The sequence below is a fragment of the Bicyclus anynana genome, chromosome 18 (genome assembly GCF_947172395.1).
Source record: "Bicyclus anynana chromosome 18, ilBicAnyn1.1, whole genome shotgun sequence".
NCBI classification, from domain to species: domain Eukaryota; kingdom Metazoa; phylum Arthropoda; class Insecta; order Lepidoptera; family Nymphalidae; genus Bicyclus; species Bicyclus anynana.
This window is the reverse complement of record NC_069100.1, coordinates 2,471,149-2,496,546: the sequence shown is the minus strand read 5'-3', so window position 1 is coordinate 2,496,546 and position 25,398 is coordinate 2,471,149. Positions and strand designations below refer to the sequence as shown.

Below are 25,398 nucleotides of genomic sequence, written 5' to 3'. Positions count from 1 at the left end.
CCCTTAGACCTCTTTAATCCAGCTCATACAGTAGGATCTCTGTAAAAATGGAGTTCCCGTTTTCCCAACATTTCCCTTCACTGCTCTGCTCCTATTGATCATAGTGTGAAAAGTATACTATAATCTGCCCAGTAGTATGAAGAATAATTGTACCAAGTTTCGTTAAAATCCGTCTCTATAATGAACATACAGACAGACTGATTACATTTTTGGCATCAGTCGTCGTCATCAACCCATATTCGGCTCACTGCTAAGCACGAGTCACTTCTCAGAATGAGAACGGTTAGGCCAATAGTCCACCTCGCTGGCCCAATGCGGATTGGCAGACTTCACACGCTCAGAGAATTAAGAAAATTCTCTGGTATGCCTCACGATGTTTTCCTTCACCGATTGAGACACGTGATATTTAATTTCTTAAAATGCACACAACTGAAAAGTTGGAGGTGTATGCCCTGGACCGGTTTCAAACCGGAGGCAGAGGTCATATCCTCTGGGCTACCCGCTGATAGTTATTTTAGAAATATGTTTCGTGTACAGAATTGACCTCTCTACAGATTTATTATAAGAATAGATATTTGACAATGGTATGACGTTGCAGGAGCCAGAAGGCACATGGGGAGAGAACTTCAAGGGTCATCATGACAGCAAATCGCGCGGCAACGAGGGCGTGTCGCTCGACGTCGCCTTCCCTGGCGCTAACCACGTCTATGGTGAGTAGTAGTAGATCATTGTAGAAGATCCATATCATAGCTTGGCAACTTCGTTCGTTACACTCCCGATGGGCCGCGCGGGCCGGGGGGCGTGTAGCGATGAATGAAAACCCCACGACTGATGCACCTCACTTCCCCGCACGCACGATTTCACCCCGCGCAGTCTTTCCCCCCCGTCGCCCGCATATGATAATAATAATAATAATAATAATAATAAAGCCATTTATTAATCCTTATTCCTTAGCGTTACAAAAGTTTTAGTTGAAATTAAACCTAATGTTAGTAGGTACATAAAATTATTGTTAGTTTTGCAAGTTACAATTTTTTTTTTTTTTGTTTATTTTTTTTTTAAATAGGTTCAAATTGTTAGTTTATTATAAAGTACATTATATATATATATATTTTTTTTATATATATGTTATTCGTATCTTAATTATAAGGATCCCATATTGGGTATAGGCCTCCCCTAGTTTTTTTTTTTTCTTCTTTTAATTATTGTACATCTATCGGAGATATCAGAGAATTCTATTATTTTTATTTTTACCATTGAACTCACTCTGGTTCTACTCTCTGTAGAAAATATTCACGTCGAAAATGAAGTCTGAATTAATCAATATTGCACCTCTCATATCGAATTTTAGCAAGGCTTAATATCATATTTTATATTTTGTAATGCATTATTATAATTAATTCTGTTTTTAAGTCTTTCTGGAGAGTTCAGAGAGGTGAGATGTTTTAGATTTTATGTAGTGGAACTAGGGGGTTTTGGTCGTACTCCTCCACGCTGACCATTCGTGTTGGAGGAGAGAGAGGGTCCGTAGATATATGTTGCTATTTTTCTGTGCTATTATGATTCGATGTGGCTGACTCAGGAATTGTTTTTTTTTCTGTTCGAATAAAATTTTCTCCATGCTTGTTGTTCCAGTAGGATGTTAATGTGTTATTTTTCTGTGCTTTTTTAGGCTCTTTGTTATCTGCAAGTCGGTTAAACTTTTCTGGTGGAGACTCTGAATGATGTCGTTTATTTGGTCTATTTGATGTTTCATTTTGTGGAATAATAATTAATTTGTCATATTTTATAAATACCTTTTTTCCTCTTTCACTCTCTTCTTTTACCTTCTTTTGAAGTTCACGTCTTTTAAGTAAGACATTTCGCGGAAAATCTTCTTTAATATAACAATTTTGGTATTCCAATAATTTTTTATTGCGTAAAATCTCAATTTTTCTTTTTAATGTAGAAAATGTAACAACAATTGGTCTAGTCTTTTCGCCTTTTTTACCTATCCTTCTCAAGGCCTGTACATCCAAATCCGTGCAAGTTACCTTCATAACATCATTAAATAAATGCAGGATATTTTTGTTTAGGTCGTCGTAGTTACGCTCTTTTTCTTCCACGCCGAAAATAACGATGTTCCTTACTCTGACTCGTTTTTCAAGTAGGTCTAGTCTTTGCTCCTGTAAGCTAACAGTTTCTTCTAAATTTTGCAACCTACTTTGTACTTGGTCGAATTTCTCGTTTATTTTATTTAACAACGTAATTTCGCTATTTTTGACACTGTCTTTGGTTTCTTTCAGATCTTCTTGTATCTGTTTTAGAAGTTGTAAGATATTTTCCATTATTAATTAATATAATTTATAGGTTAAAATTAAAAACCGAAAATAAAAACCGATGAAGTCAAATCTTTAAACCGGGGTTTGAACTGAGGGACTCTGTTGTGAAATCAAACGTAGTTTCCAATACGCCACCGACTGACTTGACAATCGTGATGAAATCTGCAACGGCTACCGTTGTTCTCTAACTTGTCATTTAACTTGACGTTTTTTATTTTTGACCCTCTTGTCACTTCACTTTTTTTTTGTATGTATTATTTCTTTTCGTTTGATTAATTTCACTGTGTATTATTGTCTTTTCGCTCTATTAACATAGGTAATTAGCATGTAGTAATATTATTTTCATAAGAAACTACGATATATTCGAGAACATAGTTCCTTGTTTACAATATTTATAAACGGTTGACGAGTAGACAGCGTTTATGATTAGGCACTTTTTTCACTGTTTTAGTTGTCGGATGACGCTAAGAACATTTTCACTTGTGCATTGTCCACAGTTTTACACGTATTTCATAAAAATAAGCTTAAACTTGCACATTTAAAATTTTAAAAACACTTTAATCACAGAGCCAATGTTACTGTCAGCGCACTGCAGCGCCCTCTTGGTTATTGGATGAAAAATTTACATGTGTGTATGTAAATTTTATATTAAAAATATATTTTTATATACTTTTTTTTTTTATTCTTTACAAGTTAGCCCTTGACTACAATCTCACCTGATGGTAAGTGATGATGCAGTCTAAGATGGAAGCGGGCTAACTTATTAGGAGGAGGATGAAAATCCACACCCCTTTCGGTTTCTACACGGCATCGTACCGGAACGCTAAATCGCTTGGCGGTATGTCTTTGCCGGTAGGGTGGTAACTAGCCACGGCCGAAGCCTCCCACCAGCCAAAAAAATTATGTTAAAAATATATTTCGAGTAGGTTGCCTAAAAACCTCCTGCTGACCTATTATATATTTTGGTCTTTATTAACAACCTATTAAAATAACAAATCAATTGTCAAAATGTCATCGACATACTATAATACAAAATATAAATATCATCCGGTGCATATTGGTGGATATCATCGCACCAGATGTGCCCAAAATCAAAGACAACATGTGCAATTGCTAGAATATTGTACTGAACCCATTTTTTTTAAAATTTAATAATTCTCCTTCCATAACTCTGGATGTTCCATGTCCATACTGAGCTAACTTTTACTCCTATATATTTAGTAAATAAGCCTTGGATGGAATCAACCCATATACGGCTCACTGCTGAGCTCGAGTCTCCTCTCAGAATGAGAGGGATTAGGCCAATAGTCCACCACGCTGGCCCAATGCGGATTGGCAGACTTCACACACGCAGAGAATTAAGAAATTCTCTGGTGTGCAGGTTTCCTCACGATGTTTTCCTTCACCATTTGAGACACGTGATATTTAATTTCTTAAAATGCACACAACTAAAAAGTTGGAGGTGCATGCCCGGACCGGATTCGAACCCACACCCTCCGGAATCGGAGTCAGAGGTCATATCCACTGGGCCAACACAGCTCATAAATAAGCCTTAAAATATACGAATTTAATTTGATATGCAGGTATACCGGAACACACAGACAACTTCTACCTGAAGACGACGACGTCCGGCGAACCCTACCGTCTATACAACTTGGACGTGTTCGAGTACGAACTTGACAGTCCCATGGCCATATATGGCGCTGTGCCCGTGCTATACTCGCACAGGTGAGGTGGCTGCCACTATTGTCTATATATCATTTGTCTATTATGTTGTACCATAGACATTAATTCAGCCAAAAACTCAAGGCTAACGACAAATAATTGATAACATAAATTATCATTTATTCATATTAAAGATTAATTTGAAAATGAAAATATCTGAAACAAAACATTTTTCTCGCAGTTAAGTAAATAACTGTTTTGTAAAGCTGCAATACTTTGCCCACTCCCGGCAAAGTATTGCAGCTTTACAAAACAGTTACCGAAGCGAAGGATTCTAACACCGCAGACAAACAATACTCCTCGCGCAAATAATTCTGTCGCCCCGTACTAGTCCTTTGAATCGTGCCCATATTGAGATAGGGAGCAGTGGGCAGAACGAGTGGTATAATTTCTGGCAGGACAAGCAACCTCGCCTTGCATGCCTGGTTTAAATAGAATCCCGAATGTAGCGAAGGATTCATCCGCATGTGATGTAAATAATAAACTATGACAAGCTTAACTATTTACGAGATAATAGAATAAAATGTTAATATATTATAGTTACTGTTTAAATGTAGAAGTATTGTTTAAATGCTTTTTTCTTCTAGTGCGAAACGTTCATCGGGCGTGTTCTGGCACAACTCAGCGGAGACGTGGGTCGACATCGTGAACTATAGTGAAGGCAACGTGGTCTCCTCGCTCGTCAACTTCGTCACCGGCGGACAGAAGCAACGGGTTGACGCCAGGTCGGTAGTTACTAGCTTTTATTTGCAGTCTTAGTCAAAGGAGATCATTAAATTTAGACCGTTTTTGAAAGTGCTGGCCGACAAAAAAAAATAGCACTAATCGTTAGAATCAGCCATTTGGACCAATAGCTAATATGGCACAAAATTGTTGGATGACTCTGAACCAAGTTATACAGATTCGACGATTCGTCATTTCGATACATTTTGTCAATTTTCAAAAGTGCCCGCTAAGAAAAAAAACTGCTATGTATTGTTAGAATTTCCTCCTTCCTTCCTTCTCCTTTTCCTTCTTCTTCCTTTTGGAGCAATAGTTATACTAACTATTGCTCCAAAAGATTTGCTCCAAAGGATTGCTTTGAACCAAAGTATACAGGTTCTATGACTCGTTCACGTATGTATAACGTACGTATACGTACGTACGTATGACACTTCTATTCATTTTATTGACTTTTGTAAGTGCCCACCAACAAAATAAATGATAGATATTTGTGACTAGCGTAACGTTTATTTTTTTTTATACGATTGATTGATTGACTTTCAGATTCATCAGTGAGTCCGGCATCGTGGACATATTTGTGCTGTTGGGAGAAAAACCGGCAGATGTGTTCAGGCAATACACCACTCTCACGGGGGTCGCACCTATACCACCGGTAAGTGATATAATTAAAAACATACATACAGCCGAACATAGAACCTCCTCCTTTTTGGAAGTCGGTTAAAAAGAAACCATAAGTAAGAATTTTTCACCATTCTGTCCTTTATTCGATATTCTTTTTGGATTCCTAAGACTTGAATTTTGGATTATGAAGGAAAAGCCCCTCTATCTTCAGTTGGTCGACATAACTCAGGAATGTCACCAAACCCGAAAGCATGTAATCTCCGAATATATGTGTCCTTTTAATGTATATGGTTCCTGATCATTTTAATTGCACAAAAAGTAAAGGCACCTGTTTCTTTTATTTGATCGGCTTTTTTCAGTTCTACACACGTGTATTTTTAATGTTTTGGGTTTTGTAATACGAGAAACTCAAAATTATTAGATGACTTCATATGAAAAAAATTGATTTTCCTTTGGTGGTAGAAATTCTCGCTGGCGTACCACCAGTCGCGCTGGAACTACAACGACGAGGCCGACGTGCGTGCCGTAGACGACGGCTTCGACCAGCACGACATCCCCGCCGACACGCTGTGGCTCGACATCGAGTACACCGACAAGAAGAAGTGAGATCATAAAAATATATTAGGCAACGTCACGAGATACTTCGTGACGAGAAGCATTATTGTCAACCAATAGTGACGAAAATATAGCTCTCTCTTTCTTTGTGATGGGATGAAAGAGTGAAAAGTCTTGTCTGATGGAAAGCAATGATGAGATCTATACTACAGCCTTTCTAGATGAGTACTGTTTACCAACAAACAAATTGAAAATGAAGGTATAAATCACTAGTCATTTCACACCTAATAATATTTATAATTGACTTGTTCTTATATTAATGAAAATATAATAATTAATGAAAATTAGATATGGTTAATATATTTTATATAACATTTTATAAACAAACCATACATAATTTAAAATAAATAAGTTATGAAATGACATGCTTTTTTACCTTCATTTCTTATTTATTTGTTGGTAAATAGTATCCATCAAGAAAGGCTGTAGTATATGTTGAAGCCCACATGCCTGCAAGATACCTATTCACTCTTGTTTTACAGGTGTACATTAATAATTTCTCACAGTATATCTATTGTTCTATAATATAAGCTATACAAGCTGCGGCCATGCGTTTAGGGACACCCGCACCTTATTTCAGAGATGTCATAAAGATTGTATCCGATTAGTTGGTTTTACACCGCGATGCGAATATGCTTATGACTAAAAACTCCGCATGGATTTGAAACTAGTCCGGTATTATTTGCTGACAGCTGACTTATACAAAAATTTCTTCCCAGATACTTCACATGGGATGTGGAACGCTTCAGACACCCCACTGAGATGGTCGCCAACCTCACTGCCAAGGTAAATATTGTTTTATTACGCATTAAAAAAAGTTAAACGTAGCAAGGGATTCTATTTTTGTACTTTAGAATCCTTTGCTTCCTCAGTATTCAATACCGCGTGTAAAGCTTGTTAGGACTATTATAATATGCTGTGCTAAATAAAGTTATTTAGATTAATATTTGTGTTTGAGTTTTGTGTGTTATAATTTTTATTTATCACTGACAGGGCCGTAAACTGGTGGTGATTATAGACCCTCACATCAAGCGAGAAGCTGGTTACTTTGTACACGAGGACTGCACTGAGAAGGGCTACTATGTTAAGAACAAGGATGGCAACGATTATGAGGGTATCTAAGCACAATTTTATTATTAACTCCTTAGCGAACTGCAACTCCGTATTTTTTTCTTTACAAGTTAGCCCTTGACTACAATCTCACCTGATGGTAAGCGATGATGCAATATAAGATGGAAGCGGGCTAACTTGTCTGGAGGAGGATGAAAATTTACACCCCTTTTGATTTCTACACAACATCGTACCGAAACGCTATATCGCTTGGCGGTACGTCTTTGCCGGTAGGGTGGTGACTAGCCACGGCCAAAGCTTAGTGTCAAAAAAATTATTAAAAATTTTGATTTTTATGTATTCACGTTTCATAAATCAATCGTTTTTTCAAATCGTTTTTTTTTTTCAATTTATTAGACCGATAATGAACAATTTAAGATTTTTTAGAAAAAAGTGTCAACTAGCCTATAGCGCTTGTCTTTCGTTTTTTCCCATCTCTTGACATTCTCTGCTCTCCTGTACTAGGTAGACGAGGACTTAACTATGTGGTTTGCCTATAACTTGCAATTGTACCAGGGTGGTGCTGGCCCGGTTCGTCGTCTTACCCGGACTTCTTCAACCCGGAGGTGACCAAGTACTATGTAGAGCGGTACCGGTATGAAAACTTCCCCGGCACCAGCAAGGATGTGCACATATGGAACGACATGAATGAGCCCAGTGTGAGTTATACCAAATTTTTCTTTTAATCCTTTTCAAATGTTTGGATGAATTCTTATGTTATGCCTGACCCTGGCATTGGACTGAGTGTTGAACTATATTATTTTTTTAGAATTTAAACTATCGTGAGTGTTATTTATATTAACTTATTATGAAACACGGCTAAAACACAGGAGTACGCCCGACTAGTTTCGAACCTATACGGGGCCCTTAGTCATGAGCTGGTTATTGTATTATTGTATCCAAAGTAAAAATGAAACTAGTCGGGCATACTCCGACGTTGTATCACGTGAGTTTTAGCCGTGTTTTATAATAAATAAATTATTTAATTTTTCATGGGAAATGCGCCTAATATTAGATGACTTACATAGCAGAGCAAACTACGAGTACATGTAAATGAATGCGCTTGCCACATATCCCCGTACCGTGTTGGCAGTGGGGTGCACAAAGGTTTTAACTAGGGTAGGTCCTATGTGTACAAATTGTACAAAAATTTAACATAGTAAGTCCTCAGGGTAGGTAATGCATTTTTGAATGATGGGGCTATTTTAGTTGTAGCTTGTACTACTTTGTTTTTAAAAAATGTATTTTTTTTTTCAAGGTTTTCAATGGTCCTGAAATCACGATGCCCAAAGATTGTCGTCACTGGAAGCCCCCTCAGGACGGACAAGACGGACTCGCCGCATACTGGGAACATAGGTAAGCTGATATTTTATCTATACTAATATTATAAAGATGAAGAGTTTGTTTGTTTGTTTGTTTGATTGAACGCGCATATCTCAGGAACTACTGGTCCGGTTTGAAAAATTCTTTCAGTGTTAGATAGCCCATTTATCAAGGAAGGCTATAGGCTATATATTATCCCTGTATTCCTACGGAGACGGGAACCACGCGAGTAAAACCGCGCGGCGTCAGCTAGTATTTTATATTTTACTAAATTACGCGGTGGTCCACTTACCATTTAATAGACGATTGTTTGTATACAAAATTACGGTTAACGAATGACTCTGTCTGTCTGTCTATTTGAGATAAACTTAAAAGACTATTTAACAGATTTTCATGCGGCTTTCACCAATAGATGGAATGATTTATGAGGAAGGATTTAGCGTATAACGTGTCTTGATTTTGTGTAATTTTATTGAATTAATAATAATTGTTTTAAAAAGTCTAACCGAATGGGTATTTTCATCGAAAACGCTGCTAATCCCTTGGAGATACAATAAAACATGCCTTTCGGAATATTTCTCTTTTATAGATCTACAAAACAGGTAGGAAAAGTACCTAATTTTTATTTTAAAAACAGGTCACGTACAATGAAAGTTTACATCGATTTTTCGCGGACGAAGTTGCGGGCGTCCGCTAGTTTAATCCTACTTCCTACTAATATTATAAACGCGAAAGTTTGTATGGATGTATGTTTGTATGTTTGTTACTCTGTAACGCCGCTACTACTGAAGCGATTTGGCTGAAATTGGAATGGATATAGATTTTACTCTGGATTGACACATAGACTACTTTTTATCCCGAAAAAATCCATGGTTCCCGAAGGATTTGTAAAAACTAAATTCCACGCAGACGAATTCGCGGGCGTCCGCTAGTATCCTGTAAGAGTTTATAAACTATGTACATTTGTTGTTATTCATAGACACGTCCACAATGAATACGGGCAGTGGTACATCAGAGCCACGCAGCAGGGCATGTTGGCGCGCTCGGACGGCAAGTACAGGCCCTTCATACTGACCAGGTCCACCTTCGCTGGTACACAACGGTGAGTGTAATCTTCTTAATAATATATAAATGCGAAAGGTCATTCATCACGAAATCTCAAAATCCCTTTGACGTACAAAGATGAAATTTAGCAGGGAGGTAGTTTATCGGTAGTAGAGGTCCGCAAAGAACGGATTTTGCAAGAGGGCCGGATTAAAAGGCCTAAGGGAGGACGAAGTCGTAGGCGTCTGCTAGTGTCTACTACTAAGCGACGCGAATTAAGCGGTTTGGTTCCTCCTCCTTAGACGCACTGCAAAGATGTGGAATGCTCTCCCAGCATCAGTTTTCCTCACCTACATATGGGTATCTTCAAAACAAGAGTGAATAGGCATCTTCTAGGCAAGCGCGTGCCACCATAGGCTGCATCGTCGCTTACCATCAGGCGTATACAAAAAAAAGTGTAATTCATCAACATTCATTCATTCATCATTCATCATCCATTAATTAGTGCTTCTCTGCATTAATTGAATATATTTTAATTTAGGGTGCAGCTTAAGATAGTAGCAAAGGATTGTAAAACAAGCGTAGCGGGGATTCATCGTCGTGAGAAATGTTCAATTACAAATACAAATGATACACAATAAGGATTATAAATATAGTAATTTTTTGCTCAGTTAGTGTGAGATCCAGAAGATGCAAAGTTTCGAACTGCTTCTGAGCTTATGAGATTCCAAAAATTGTATTTAATAGCGTAGTGAGAGGTTCAACGCCAGAATATTCAAATGATGTTGTGAAATACTGTTCAGAGCCTATGAAATAAAACAAAAACGGAGTATTCACTAACATCATCCACATAGTTTCCGAAGAAATACGAGTGTTAATTATGTTTGCCACATTCTTTCATAGTGAAAGTTGTCTTGTAGTTTTTGAGTGTTCATTACATAAAAATATTTTCTATATATAATATTAGTATATATGAGTTTCCCTTTTTTTTAAAATAAATGGTCTTTTTCAGTTATGCAGCAGTGTGGACAGGAGACAACGCCGCGGAGTGGGGCTTCCTGCAAGCGTCCGTGCCCATGTGCATCTCCCTCGCGACTGCCGGCATCAGCTTCTGCGGCTCCGACGTCGGCGGCTTCTTCAAGAACCCCGACGCGGAGCTGATGACCAGGTGGTACCAGGTATGTGGTACATCAATTTTTTTTTCATTTACTTCAGTTGTAAACAACCCACTGTCACTGTCACTCATTAGGATACGCTAGATAGGAATATGATCTACAATAGTTGCTCTGGGTGCGAAAACTAGAAACATATAGCTTGGAAATTTCGTTCGTAACACTCCTGATGGTCCGCGCGGGCCGGGAGGGGAGTTGCGATGCCCCGCGCGCACGGCTTAATACCCGCGCAGTCCTTTCCCCCCGTCGCCCGCATATCATGAGCGTGTCATCAACGAACTTGCTAAGCTATAGATAGATAACGTAGCTGTTAAAACTCTTCTTTTAGACTGCTTTCCGTTTAAGATTGCTTGCTGATATTGCAGCTAAGCGCTAAAGTTGCTAGTTTCTCCAGTGCGGGTATTGTTAACATTCATAATTGATTTGGGTTCAGTTCTTTGTTAAGGGGGAGGTATCAGTGTTGGTGTAAATAAGAGGGTATTTGTTGACTTGAGCTCAGTTGTTTGTGAGGCAGCGTAGACGTCGTCACGCTGCTCTACCGCGTTAGTACATTCTGAAATGTACCTTTAAACCTACACCTAAGGTCACAAGTCCTGGGACATGTTCGAGAGACAAAACGTTATTGCACAAAATCACTAACGCGACTGGCAGCGTGACGACGTCTACGCTGCCCCACAAACAACTGAGCTCAAGTCAAAAAATACCCTCTTATTTACACCAACACTGATACCTCCCCTCTACAATAACATAAATAATGAATGTTTAATTGAAATCAGAGGTCTGCATCCATACGTAGTTGATGTCCCTTGGACATGTATGAAGCGTTTCGGTTCTTCGTTCCTGATCCGCGCTGCGAAATTATGGAATGCCCATCCAGCTTCCGTTTTCCCTACCACATGGGTATATTCAAGTCAAGAGTGAATAGACATCTTCTAGGCTAGCGCGTTCCACCATAGGCTGCATCATCGCTATCAAGCGTGATTGCTGCCAAGCGCTCGCCTAATGTAAAAAAAAATCAAGGAGCTTTTAACAATACGTTTGTGTGTCGCAGGCGGGCGCGTACCAGGCGTTCTTCCGCGCGCACTCGCACATCGAGACGAAGCGGCGCGAGCCGTGGCTGTTCGACGCCACCACGCTGGCGCGCATCCGCGACGCCGTGCGCCGCCGGTACGCGCTGCTCGACTTCTGGTATGTCACAGCATATACAACTATACATATATCTATACGCATAATATATCTGTAGAGAGGTCAATTCTGTACATGAAATATATTTCCAATATAACTAACAGGGGGGATTGATTAGTGATCGATACTGATGTCAAAAATGCAATCAGTAAAATTTTTGTCTGTCTGACATTGTCATGACGGATTTTAACGAAACTTGGTACAATTATTCTTCATACTCCTGGGCAGTTAGTATACTTTTCATCACGCTACGATCAATAGGAGCAGAGCAGTAAAAGGAAATGTTGGAAAAACGGAAGAAGTTACTAAATTGGGGAGGCTGACTGGTACTACCCTCCCCCTTACACCCCCAACCTCACCTGCTCGTGGTGCACCCTGAGTGTCGGCTAGTTGACTATAATTCTTCGAGCCTCAACTACAGCCGAGTTTACAAAACGAGTAGACCACAGGACTCAAGTAAAACTTCTTTAAAAAAAACACAGCGCCATCTGTGAGCCTCAAGCATAACTGCATCACAACAGGGTCTTGAAGTGTACAAAATGGTGTGTTTCAAAGTTCTCTAAAAACGCCATCTACTGGTAATTTAAAATAACAAAAGCTGTTTCACTGTGCCTGTAGATGGCAGCACGTATCGCTTCATTACAATTTTCGTAACACATTCACAAGTCAAGCGTGTATAAAGAAGTTTTATTTCAAAAACCTTGTTGCGTAACGGTCTCCTAATGTTCTGTTCTGTATTGACAGGTACACTCTGTTCTACGAGCACATGATCGACGGTCTGCCCGTCACGCGCCCGCTGTTCCAGGAGTTCCCCAAGGAAGAGGCCACATTCACCATCGACAATCAGTATCTATTGGGTGGGTATAGATATATCTCAGCAGTAGGGTAGCCTTAGAGGGGCCCTGTATCAAAATTGGCAGGGAATGGACGACCGACAAATCCCGATAAATCTCTTTAGTTTTTGATTTACTCTACCATAATGTATTGTTTTTTTTTACTTATGTCATTTCTGCAGTTTTTTTTGTATATTTTTTTTACGGGAAGTACCACCCAGATTAAGTAATATTGTAGATTCCTTTTTACAAATTTTTGCTTTCAAGTAAGGGGCCCCTGTAGTCCGGGGCCCCGTATGATTGATACAGCTGATACGGCGTTAGCTACGCGCCTGTATCTCAGACAAATTATTGTAACTTCGTTTGTAACACTCGATGTTCCGCGCGGGTGTGGGAGTGTAGCGATAAATGAAAAACCCACGACTCATACACGCACGCACACTTCTCCGCACGCACGATTTCACACCCGCGCAGTCTTTATCCCAGTCGCCCGCATATCATGGGAGTGTTATCAACGAACTTGCCAGACTATCGTTATAAAGACGTCTTTAACCCTACATACAACGGTCACAAGTCCGAGACTTCGTTCAAGATAAATTTCTGCCATTTGAGGGTTTATTGGTGACATTCTTGGTGGGAATTGTTAAACCTGATAGGCTTCCAGCTGTTTTTAGCTCTTTGAATCCACTTATGTTAACCCGTGTCCGACATATGCATAATTTAGAATTTCGAGTTTAAGATTTTGGCATACGTTGAATTACGAAAGATAGTTTTCCCAAAAGTTTTATTGATATTATTTCAAAGAGTTAGGTAGTTTTGGAACAAGACTGATGTTTTCTTTCTTGTCAGACAGTTGCTTTAGTTCGTCATATTGATATGACTCAATCATCTTGAGACATTTTTGTCGTGTGAAATGTAACATGTACCTTGTTGTCAGGTGACAAGCTGCTCATCAGGCCGGTGCTGGAGCAAGGCGTGACGAGCGTGAAGCTGTACCTGCCGGCCAAGGAGACCAGCACGCTGTGGTACGACGTGGACTCGTACCAGGTGGTGACGGCTAATGGATGGATCAATTTGGATGTTACTATCACTAAGGTAACATTTGATTTAAAATCTGTCATCCCTGTTCTAAGAGTATTATAAGTATAGTTTAATATTAATTATTATGTGACTATCACCAGATACCGGTGTACCAGCGCGGCGGCACCGTGGTCCCGCGCAAGGAGCGCGTGCGGCGCGCGTCCGCTCTCATGGCCAACGACCCTTACACGCTCGTCGTCGCTCTGGACGCTAACGTAAGTCATTCAATTAATTCAAGTTCCATCATTATCATCATTATCAATTATTGTATAGGACCTGCCTCGTTAGACGTTACTTTTCTGTCAAAGTATATGATCAACGATCTAATGCGATTATAAAAACTGTCTCTATAGAATCTATGTTAAATAGTTGTAATCGTGTTCGTCGGTTAAAGAGCTCCGTAAAATACCTTTTTGTGTAATTGAGTTGTGTAAAAAACGGGCAAAAACTTCTAGTTTAGTATAAGATATATACAAAAACTAAGCTCGTTTTCCTCAGAAAATGACAGACAATTTTGTTCGTGACTATAAGTGCGATACAGGTCCTTCTATAATTGATCTGAGTTATCAGCCCACTACAAGGCCTCTCTTCTTATAGAAAAGGGGATATGGAGCTTAACACGCTCGCTGCGGCGCTGATTTTTCTGTACTTTACTCTGGTGCATTACGAGGTTTTTTGACCTCGTACTAAAACTTTATGTGGTGTGGTACGAGGTCCTTCGACCTCGACATTTAATTATAATTGTTCTAGTTTATGTAAAGTTATATTTAATTAGTATAAAAGTTGTCAATTTATACATATTTCAGAACACAGCTCGCGGCACCGTGTACATAGACGACGGAGAGACGTACGAGTACAGGTCCAACAAATACATCTACGGCAGCTTCGACTACCAGCCCACCGCCTTCACTTACAAGTAAGTGTATTTCACGTATTCACTTGTTGCTAGTAAGTGAAAAGTGTATTTCACTTATCGCTTACTAGCGACTTGCTCAATAACATGCCCTATCTTCCAGTGAAAGTTTCATTAAAATCGATTTAGCCGTTCCCAAAATTGTGTCCGTTGCGCACAAAAACGTAACGCTGTCATTTGTTCATCAAAAGTCAAAAATTCATTTATTTCAATTAGTTTACAAGCACTTTTGAAAGGTCAAGATTATGTCATAATTTAATATAAATTAATGGTGGTAATAATAGTCGAAAACTTAAAACTAAAGTTACGAGGGTTCCAAACGCGCCTTGGTCCGAGAAGAGCCCACAACAAACTCAGCCAAGGTTTTTTTTTTTCATCGAATTTTACTGCCCACATTTTTTTCATACCGGGGCTATGTATGAAAAATCGATTCTTAAGGAGTATCCAATAAACTCTAAAAAGTGCATTTTGTTATTATGTTAATAACTATAAGCAATTGAGTAAATACAGTCAATCAAAATCTTTAGCCAATCATTTCAAGTTATTGTATTTTTTTTAATTTTATCAATAACTTTAGATAGTTAATTTAGTTAATATTATTTTTTCATTTAGTGTAAATAATTGTGTATACAAAGCGAGTTGTTGTATGAATAAACCACCCCTTATTCTTCCTATATTTGTATTTTTTTTAATTTATTTCCAGATTCATCAACGAAGACGCGAACTACCCAACTCGCTCCTGGGTGGAGCGCATAGTAATAGCCGGCATCAAAAACGCCCCCAAATCCGCCAAACTAGTCCAGGGGGGCAAACAGACCCCCCTCCAGATGACCCTCCACAGGGGCAACGACGTCCTTGTCGTGCGCAAACCCGCTGCTTCTATGGCTAGTCCATGGGAAATACAATTCACATATTAAATTTTAAACAATATATTTATAGTGAATGTATTTTAGTTTATGCTTGGACAGTTCGATATACTTATTTATATAAATTCACTGGCTCCTAGACTATGATAAAACTGACCAGAGGGCCTAGTGGCAGTTTGATACTGTTACTATCGCGTTAACGTAAACGCAATTTCTAAGGAATTGAAACAGCGCTATCTCGTGACACTATTGACGACCTCCGCGGCGCAGTGGTATGCGCGGTGGATTTATAAGACGGAGGTCCTGGGTTCGATCCCCGGCTGGGCCGATTGAGATATTGTTAATTGCTCCAGGTCTGGCTGGTGGAAGGCTTCGGCAATGGCTAGTTACCACCCTACCGACAAAGACGTACCGCCAAGCGATTTAGCGTTCCGGTACGATGTCGTGTAGAAACCGAAAGGGGTGTGGATTTTCGTGCTTCTCCTAACAAGTTAGCCCGCTTCCATCTTAGACTGCATCATCACTTACTACCACGTGTGATTGTAGTCAAGGCCTAACTTGTAAAGAATAAAAAAAATAATAAAAAAAACTACTACACAACTGTTTCAATTCCATATAAATTCGCGTTTACGTCAACGCGATAGTAACAGTTTGGAAATATTGAAAACTCCCAATAGGCACACTGAGTGTCTCATCAGTGATGAATTTTAAGTGAATATTATGTATTTTTTGGAATACACTAGGATTGAGATTTTCTTAATTCCAGCATGGCTAGTTACCCTACCGGCAAAGACGTACCGCCAAGCGATTTAGCGTTCCGGTACGATGTCGTGTAGAAACCAAAAGGGGTGTGGATTTTCATCCTACTCCTTACAAGTTAGCCCGCTTCCATCTTAGATTGCTTCATCACTTTCCATCAGGTGACATTGTAGTCAAGGGCTAACTGGTATAGAACAAAAAAAACATTCATTCTGATTTGTTAGCCCTTTATATAGGTGAGTTTTTAAGAAGAGCATAGTAATGAAGACTTATTATTTTAGAATAAAATAGCGTCATAAATAACATAAATTTTACATGAAAACGAAATAACTTTGAATGTTCTTCTATTAAAAAAAATCTAATTAAACTCTCGTCACAGATATTTGCAATTTTATTGAACGATTTGCTATTTTCCGAATTATATTAAGGTGTGAATGTCATAAAGCTCCTCTTAACATAAATATTTAAATATGTATAAATGATGTGTAATAAATATTCAATACAGAACTAGACATTTTGTAGATAAAAAGTTCATCTTTGTAAAATGATAAGTATTTGAAACATGGGATATGAAGAATTTTTTTTTTAATTGCTTACTACAGGGTAGGCAAAGATCAGTAACCATACAGCATATTCAGTTTTGATTTATATAATCTGTGTCAAGGAATTGTTCAAAATGCTTGGAACTTTATTGGTGTACTAATGTGAAATAAAAAAAAACTATTATTCCAAGAGTTACTTTACAATAAATTGGTAATTATTATAGAAATTTTTATTTATATGTCATGAGGCTACACATTTGTTTAATATAATTACTTCGCACAACATTACAATTGACTATAAGTAGCGACGCCCATATTGTAAAAATTCAATATGGCGGCTAAACCATAGACAACTATTAATTGATTATGCAACACGGCTAAAACTCACGTGATATTACGTCGGAGTATGCCCGACTAGCAGTCAGTTTGGATCGTGCCGCGATGCAAGCACCAGCTCATGACTAAGGGCCCCGTATGGGTTCGAAACTAGTCGGGCATACTCCGACGTAATATCACGTGAGTTTTAGCCGTGTTGCATAATCAATTAATATGAATAACACTCACGATAGTTTAAATTCTAACATAGACAACTACTTACTCAAAGAAATTATTGTCGGTTTTGATAGTATCAACTCATAGTTCAGGGTCTTATTTATTTTCAAGCTTTGCCATCATGTATTCTATATTTATGTGTATCAATAATAACCAAGCAGGTATTTTTAGTAGCGCAAGGATTTATTTTAGTGATATTATGAAATAGTAAAACTTAAATATTAATAATTAAATAATAAAATCTTTTTAAATGTAACAACTATTATTATGTAATAGATATTATTTATTACTTACCTACGTTTTCATCTACAATATATTTGTATATATTTTTCTTTCTGAAAACAGTCTGAAACCTTTATATTTCTTACATACGTGTTAATACGTTAAGTACTATCGAGTTTTAAAGTTTTGCTACAAAATATTTGTTTTAAAAATAAAAGCCGAATAAAAATTATGTCAAATTCAAGACAATTACACACGCCATTTCCTTTTTAGAGCAAATATTTTGTCATTGACCACGAACCTAGTTAAGTATGGGTTCTTGATTTTTACAATCCACGTTTTGTGATTATGAAATAAAATTACAATTTTAATATTTTCCATGACTTTTATTTCCTCTTATATTACACTTGGGGCCATACATTGAATGTGTAATTTTAAATTGAATACTTTCGTCATATGTGATGCATTAGAGCTGCTGCAGACCATAGACATTGTATCGGGCGATAGATTCACTCTACATATTACTCTTTCGGTCATAAAATTAGAATGACCAAGGAGTATATAATCATCAGAACTCTTGTCCCTTCATCTTCGAGCTCTATCAGGGCTAAGATTCGCGCCACGAATATATTTTTTTTATTTGAGAAAAAGACGAACAATGGAGGCCGAAGTGGAAATGTCGCTTTTGTCCCATCGCAACGAAAGAAAGCAATATTTCCGGTTCGGCGCTATTGGTCGACAATGTCAATCGCGGAGCGCAAAAATACCAGTGTATAATTCATATAGTGACACAAACTTAGCTGGAACAGTGACGTTGTCGCGCATTTATGTTTTACCAAAGATTTTATACTATTAGATATGTCACTAACGCGGCGAAAGTGAGGCAAACAAAGGTGACTAATTATCGCATAGTAGGTAAACAACGTTATTTATAAACAAATAATATCAACCTAAATATTATCTAAAACGTCGAGTTGTGTGTTCAGGAAATTATTGTCTTAAAACCTGACCTTTGTGACCTTCGTGTTTGAAAGTATATAATATAAAAGCGTGTGTAACATGGATAGTTGGAACTATTTGAATTATTCTGTATGAAAACATAAATATTTTTAATTTTTTAGTTAAAAAAATATTACTTATGCAGTTTGGCTCCTATAAATGGACTCGTCAACCTTGAAGTTATGGGGACCAGCAAAGATGTAAGTAAACACAATATTGTGAATGTGTGCGCTCAGTGGAGTAGCTAAATTCGGGTCACTTTTTGCGGTGATTTTGTAGGCACGTAACATATCTAGTGTAAAATATCATTGTTTTACAATATGGCGAAAAGTTTCTGGCACTATAGTTTGCGCCAAACATATCCACGCGAACTGTCTAATTTCTATATAATAATATAGATTAGGTGATATTTATTCCTTACTTAAATACAATGAAAAAAATATATTTATCTGCCGTCTATCCCATTAATATATAATCAAATTTATTAAAATGCTTTCTTCTAATATAAAATAGTATGACTCATTCAATGTATGGACCCGTTTTAAATAGCTACACTTTTTTGACTAACACTGTGATGTAAATAACTTATATATAATAACAGGCACTGGTATATTAACAATTTAAATAATCTAATATCTGTAATTTTTAGGTAACTCTTATAATATGAGATGCATATAAATAATTTCAGTTTAAAAAAGTATTGCTTAAGCCCGTATATTCCAAGATTTGTATTAAAAACGACCTTCACCCATCTGTTTATTGGATGAAAAGTTTTTTAAATCAAATTTAATATGTTAATAAATATATTTCGTTTAGATCGCCTGAGGAGACTCGAGCTCAGCAGTTAGCCGAAAATGGGTTGATAATGATGAATATAAAAAATAAATACAGAATTTAGTGTATGTCTCATAATATGAAGCATTTGCCTTAAGATAGTGAAGTTAAGAAAATGAAGAAGTGAAGGCCGAAGATTTATAAATTGGCGCTAGCATACCACGAATAGGATTTAGACAATTTAGGAATAAATTTATGTTAATTCTTTTTTAATTAACTTTATAAAATTAAAAATTTAAAAGAGTTACCTAAAATCCAGTAAATTTAAATAGACAATTTACATAATTTGAGACTAGTTTTAAAACAGGCAGCACATGCCTGGAGATACCGAAAAATAATGTGTTGTATAAATTGTGATATAACATTAAAACAATATGTTACACTTCATTAGTTATATAATTAAATAATATAGTTAAATAATAACAATTAAAATAATCTAAATGAGAATCATATTCCACATTAAATTGTACCTACGAGTATATCCTAAAGATCTGTAAAGATAAAAAATATATACGGTAGAATTGAGAAACCTCCTCCTTTTTTTTGAAGTCGGTTAATAGTTCAATAAATATCAATTTGAAAAATTTAATAAAATCATTGATTTCAGCCCGCTAAAATCAGTATATTAAGGTATTATTGGCCATATTTTACTTAAATAAATTTCAGTCTAATATTTTAATATGGCCTCTAGATTTTCGTCATATTATAAAAGCTAAAAATTCATCAGCTGATGTTCCTTCAGTATGCTAAGTAACTATGGAGTTTTGACCCTCATGGCTTTTACCTGCAGTAAAAACCCAAAAAAGGTTAGCTAGCTCGAAATTTTACATTTCGAAAATCTGACGATATGAGTACCTAACCTAAAATTGCAGCTCTGTAACCTCCTGTTACCTTTTAATTAGCTTAATTTGACGTACACCATCGTTTTCCCAATTTCTCTATACGGAATTTCTCGAGAGAACTAATAACTTCGGAGTTTCAAATAAAAAGTAAAGTATATTGAATAAAACAAATGATTGGGAACATAATGAAGTGTAACACTTAAATATAACCTACAACCAATGGCAAGAGTGGTCACTTAAAGAATATTCTAGTAGGCGTGTCTTCATTAGGGAACACTATAAAGGGATGCGTTTCTTTGTGTTCAACCATCAACTCTTCGCTCGCGAACATGCCGCCGCACACGTCACATATCACCGTCTCCTCTTTAGAACAACCCGCTTCTTCATTAACATCTCTATGTTCTTTTTTCTTATCTTTGTGTTCTTTTTTCTTATCTTTGTGTTCCTTTTTCTTATCTTTGTGTTCTTTTTTCTTGTCTTTGTGCTCCTTCCTTTTTTTAACTTCTCTGTCGTCTTGTTTGGACTCCCGTTTCTTAGATGTACTCTCTTCCTCCAGCAAGTGTTTCCCCGTCCGCAAAAATTCTTTCATGTTCGCGTGCTTTAGCGACATCTTGTGGTGTTCCAACCTGTTCTCCGAACTGCACTGATATTCGCAAATGAAACACACGTATTTCATATCGCCGGTGTGTATTTCGGAGTGGTTTTTGAGTTTTTCTGAAGTTGCGAAACGGAAATCACAGAATTTGCACGGATACTGCCTCTCTGGGGAGTGTAGGCGCATGTGAGACGCCAAAGCGTTGTCGTCTTTACATATTTTTCGACATTCAACACACATTACGCCTTGTTCTTGAGGTTCTGTCTCCTCCATGACTTCTGTGTTGTGATGTATTCTTTTGTGGGATGTTAATCCTTTCTGACTGATGAACATGCGTCGACAGTCCTCACATTGAAATTGATCTCTGTCTTTAACATCTGGACTGTGTTTCTCTACCTGGTGCATAGCAAACTTGTCGGCTTCGTGAAACTGTTCATTGCAATCCTCGCATTTCCAAGCTTGTACCAACTTCGAAAAAGCTTCGAGAACATCCAAAACTGACTTTCCTTCGACCTCTGGGTGGAATGCTTTAGTGTGATTTCCGAAATCTATTATTTTCGCAAAAGTTCCATTGCAATGAGGACAAATATAAGGCTCTTGGTGGTCTTCCATGACGTGGTACTTCAAGTCTGATAGTTCTGAAAAACTTTTCGAGCACATAAAACACTTTAGCTTTTGCTTCCCTTTAACAAATTCAGATATCACTTTATATTCCGTCAGTTGAACTTTTTGGTGTATCTGAAGATGTTTGAACAGTTCTTTTCGCGTGTTATAGTCTGTTGGGCAAAATTTGCATGGGAAACGCTTTCTATGCATGCGTCGTCGATGCGCCGCCAGTTCTTCCTTGTCCTTAAATTGTTTGGTGCACGAAATGCATGGAAAACAAGAGTTTGCGTCTGTGGATATTTCATGAGATCTCAAACATGCTAATAAACTACTTTTCCTCTTAAATATTTTTCCACATATACATTTGTGCCCATCTTTTTGTACGTCACTAGGTTGCTCTTCCAATTCCTTTTTAAGATTGGTGATTTTTTCTTCAGTTTCCTTTTTGAGATTAGCTAATTTTTCACTCTTTTCTTTTTTTAAATTAGGTTTTCTTTCAGATTTTACTTTAGTCCGATTTTCCGCCCTTTCTGACCTTTCCATTTTTTTCTTTAAAGCCTGTATATCAATCTTTTTAACCCTTTTCTGTACACCATACAATCGTTTCTCCAAGTTCGCTTTCTTGGTCTGTAAACCTTTTATAACGCCCAATGCTCTTCTCTCTATCGTATCATGGACTTTCATATGTTCTCTTAAGCCTTTTGATTTTGAATAAGATTTGGGGCACTTTTCACAATGGTATCTTTTGTCATTGTAGTCACAATGTCCTTCTTTTAACAACCCATAAGCTTCTTGCTCGAGTGATAATACATTACCAGTTATAGAATTAAGTTGGAAGGATTCTTCATGCAACATACTATCTGTAGAATAACTTGTAGATAATATTTCTTCAGGATTTCGAAGCATTGGTATTTTAACACCTTGTACCATGGGGTGTATTTCCATAACTAATGTCTTTGTTGTTTCAGATTGAATGATACCTGCATGAGGATTAGTTATAGTTGATGTTGTGTTGATTACCTTGTTTGATATTAAGTTGGTTTCAGTGACTGTTAAATCTGGATCTCTTTTGATAAAGGTTTGTAGATCTTCTTTAAGGTGTTCCTTGGAAAATAGAAAATTATTTTCAAGCTATATACAGCACTTCACATGTTGAGTTTTTTAAACCATAATTAACCTGTTTTTCATTCTGTCTATGATAGATGGTGGAACTGAAGGACTATGCCCAATACAAACTTATGGAAGCAGGGCTGGTACTTTTAAATATTGAATTGAAATTGGATAATATAAAAGTTAATGTCCTTTAAGTTTAATTTAAAATCCCAAGTTAGTGGTTTTATAAAACAAGCAATTTTTAGTATAATATGTAATGTTAAGATTCTGATTTTAAGCTTTTCTCATTAATATTTTATTTAATTCAGGTTTAAGACCACACTACACACTATGTTGGTGAAAAGTGTGGCAACAAAGGTTTCAAGGCCTGGCCTTTGAACGAAATTCTGAATGCAGATGATCCCACATCACACAGAATGGGTTGTCAAGCATTATCATCATCATAATATTAGCCGATAGATGTCCACTGCAGGACATAGTCCTTTTGTAGGGACTTCCAAACATCACAATCCTGAGTAAATGCAGTCCACCTGTTGGGGGGGGGGGTCAACAAACACTGCATTTTCTAGTGTGGGGTTGCAAGTCCAGCACCTTAAAACCCCTTTGTCCATCGGCTCTTTGAACTATGTGCCATTATAATATATACTTTCTGTCAGTCATCCTTTGAAGCATTTATTATATCAACATTATAAATCCACTCTTTAGTGCTTTTGGACCAAGAGAAAATATTTATTTGAGTACTAAAATAATTTTTGGCTTGGTGTGGCACAAATGGCAATAGCTCAAATATATTTTTGGTAATATGCTGTGTGTAGAACAATGTGTGTGACATTATTGGAATGGGAATTTAATATTTATTATTTGTCATGCTTTCTTACCACATTATGTTCATGTTTAATGTCTATTTCATCTTGCAAACAAGCTTCCACATTATTAAGAGCCCTTGCTTCATCACTGTCCATGGATCCATCGTCAATGTTGGGGTACTCATCTGTTAAATTGTCAAACTGTTCCATTTTGACGTCTGCATTTTTTGAGAAGTTACTCTGCCCTGCAATATAATTAAGTTAATTATAAATAGGACCTTTCTGGCTCACTTGTTTAATGGGTTCTATTTGATGAATATACATACATGCAAATAGGCTAGCGTTAGACCATGATCTAACTTGATGGTAAGCATAGATACAGTCTAAGATGAGACATGTTCGCCTCACTTTTATTTTGAAGATACCCAAGTTAAAAGATTCAGGAACCACAGACTTGGGAAGGGTATTCTAAGCCCTAGTCGTGCGTAAGAGAAAAGAAGATGCAAAGCGAGTTTTGTTTGAGTCTTAGGGATATCTACAACATAAGGATGAAAATCCACCCGATGTCTTGTGGTGCGATGGTAAAAGGGCGAGGGTCGAATAGCTTCTGAGCACACTCTCCAAAATATATTCTATAAAACATTGTCAAACTGGCAACTTTCCACCGATGTTCAAGGGTTTACAACTATAAAAAAATTACCTGTTATACTTTCTAGATGTGAGACTAATTTATTAGACACTGCCTCTGTGATATCAATGTTTGATTTTTCAATATGTTCATGATCAGATTCATAGTTGGGCATTATGTACTCTTCCTTAACATTCAATTGATCATCGTCAATGTTTTCTTCTGGATTCAAAGTTTCCCCATCATATTCTGGGTCAAAGTCCAGTGTGATGTTAGTATTGAGTTCTTCTTTTATGGTGTTGACATTGTTACCAGCCATGTCTGTTTCCCATATGTTTTGTGATTCCATTTTTATCGATTATATTTTTCATAGACTTTTTACTTAACTTCTATCATTATTCCTGTAAAATTAAATAAAGTTATTATAACCTATATATATATATATATAAAATATATACAGGGAAACATTTTTGTACACTGGAGTCATTTGCCTCATTTTCAGTTGCGGCCTTGAATTTTACAACATATAATACAACTATAACAATGTTAAATAAAACCAGTTATAGAATTATGGCTTGCTTCAGTTGACAGTGTTTGCTAATTACACAAACTTATTTATAAAATATTTTCTAAAAAGTACATATTATATTCAATAATTCCAGTACTCTTGTTTTGTAATTATTTGATTTATTACATTGAAAATTTGAAACTTTGATTTGGGCTCATTGGATTTCTGTATATAGTAAATAAGTTGGTCAAAGGGGCAGGTTCACTAAACCAGTTTAGAAAAAAGAACTTGCTAAGTATAGCAAATCAAATAAAATAAATAGATGCTTAAGCTAAAGTTACGTTAGCGTAATATAAATGATAATATTATGAACGTTACCTTTATTTATACAAAATGTATAGAAATACAGGATAGAGGCAGGTTGCTGTATCAAAGTTTAAAGGTATAGGCAACTCTAATTAGACTACACTACATTACAGCTTACCAATTTATGTACGTCGTATTAATCTACAAAAACATTTTTGAAATGAAGGTGAGACTCCAACATTCATAATATCTAATTTTTAGACCTAAACTGAACCAATTTGCCATGGAAATAACAGCAAATTGGTTTCTTAGTGAACTGCCGAAGGTACTTAATTACTTTGAGTTGGAAGACATTCTCGAACAATAACGGGTGTCGCAAATATTGTGCTTTACTACAATAATTATGTTAAGTTTAATTAAAAGCAAATTATCGTACCTAAAACTTTAAATTCAGCTAAAAATGTAAACAATTATTTTGGAATTTGTTGATGCAAAAAAGTTGTATCAATTTTGACAGTTGTCACTTCTTGTCAGACACTTTTTTTACGTCATTCT

General features: G+C 36.8%; 2 protein-coding genes across 4 annotated transcripts in view; one reads left to right on the top strand and one right to left on the bottom strand.

The window, feature by feature from the left end:
• Positions 1-17,982, top strand: part of LOC112058096 (neutral alpha-glucosidase AB) — a 23,682-nt gene extending 5,700 nt beyond the window's left edge. The window contains exons 5-21 of the mRNA XM_024098780.2: positions 599-710; positions 3,905-4,049; positions 4,634-4,771; positions 5,313-5,421; positions 5,853-5,992; positions 6,725-6,791; positions 6,999-7,119; positions 7,632-7,774; positions 8,374-8,471; positions 9,418-9,540; positions 10,495-10,660; positions 11,706-11,842; positions 12,584-12,696; positions 13,610-13,767; positions 13,854-13,967; positions 14,559-14,668; positions 15,369-17,982. Coding sequence (XP_023954548.1) covers positions 599-710; positions 3,905-4,049; positions 4,634-4,771; positions 5,313-5,421; positions 5,853-5,992; positions 6,725-6,791; positions 6,999-7,119; positions 7,632-7,774; positions 8,374-8,471; positions 9,418-9,540; positions 10,495-10,660; positions 11,706-11,842; positions 12,584-12,696; positions 13,610-13,767; positions 13,854-13,967; positions 14,559-14,668; positions 15,369-15,582 — 2,208 coding nt within the window. The 3' untranslated portion in view covers positions 15,583-17,982. The remainder of the gene's footprint in view (positions 1-598; positions 711-3,904; positions 4,050-4,633; positions 4,772-5,312; positions 5,422-5,852; positions 5,993-6,724; positions 6,792-6,998; positions 7,120-7,631; positions 7,775-8,373; positions 8,472-9,417; positions 9,541-10,494; positions 10,661-11,705; positions 11,843-12,583; positions 12,697-13,609; positions 13,768-13,853; positions 13,968-14,558; positions 14,669-15,368) is intronic.
• On the bottom strand, positions 17,972-25,398 carry LOC112058092 (zinc finger protein 271). Of its 3 annotated transcripts, none has more exons than XM_024098775.2 (4): positions 25,280-25,398; positions 24,102-24,430; positions 23,474-23,646; positions 17,972-22,586 (listed from the first exon to the last, which is right to left on the bottom strand). In XM_024098775.2, the coding sequence occupies exons 2-4, from the start codon at positions 24,376-24,378 to the stop codon at positions 20,514-20,516; spliced, it is 2,523 nt and encodes an 840-aa protein (XP_023954543.1). In that variant the 5' UTR covers positions 24,379-24,430; positions 25,280-25,398; the 3' UTR covers positions 17,972-20,513. The 3 variants fall into 3 exon arrangements, with proteins under 3 accessions (XP_023954543.1, XP_052742734.1, XP_023954544.1); XM_052886774.1 differs by lacking the exon at positions 25,280-25,398 and adding an exon at positions 24,916-25,270; XM_024098776.2 differs by lacking the exon at positions 25,280-25,398 and adding an exon at positions 25,022-25,270.

What these genes read in the sequence shown, in the direction of transcription:
- LOC112058092 (XM_024098775.2), bottom strand. Translation starts at nt 24,378, where the DNA reads ATGGAATCACAAAACATATGGGAAACAGACATGGCTGGTAACAATGTC. An exon ending in ACATCTAGAAAGTATAACAG is followed by an intron (nt 23,647 to 24,101) that starts GTAATTTTTTTA and finishes ATTATATTGCAG; the next exon opens with GGCAGAGTAACTTCTCAAAA. An exon ending in TTAAACATGAACATAATGTG is followed by an intron (nt 22,587 to 23,473) that starts GTAAGAAAGCAT and finishes CTATTTTCCAAG; the next exon opens with GAACACCTTAAAGAAGATCT.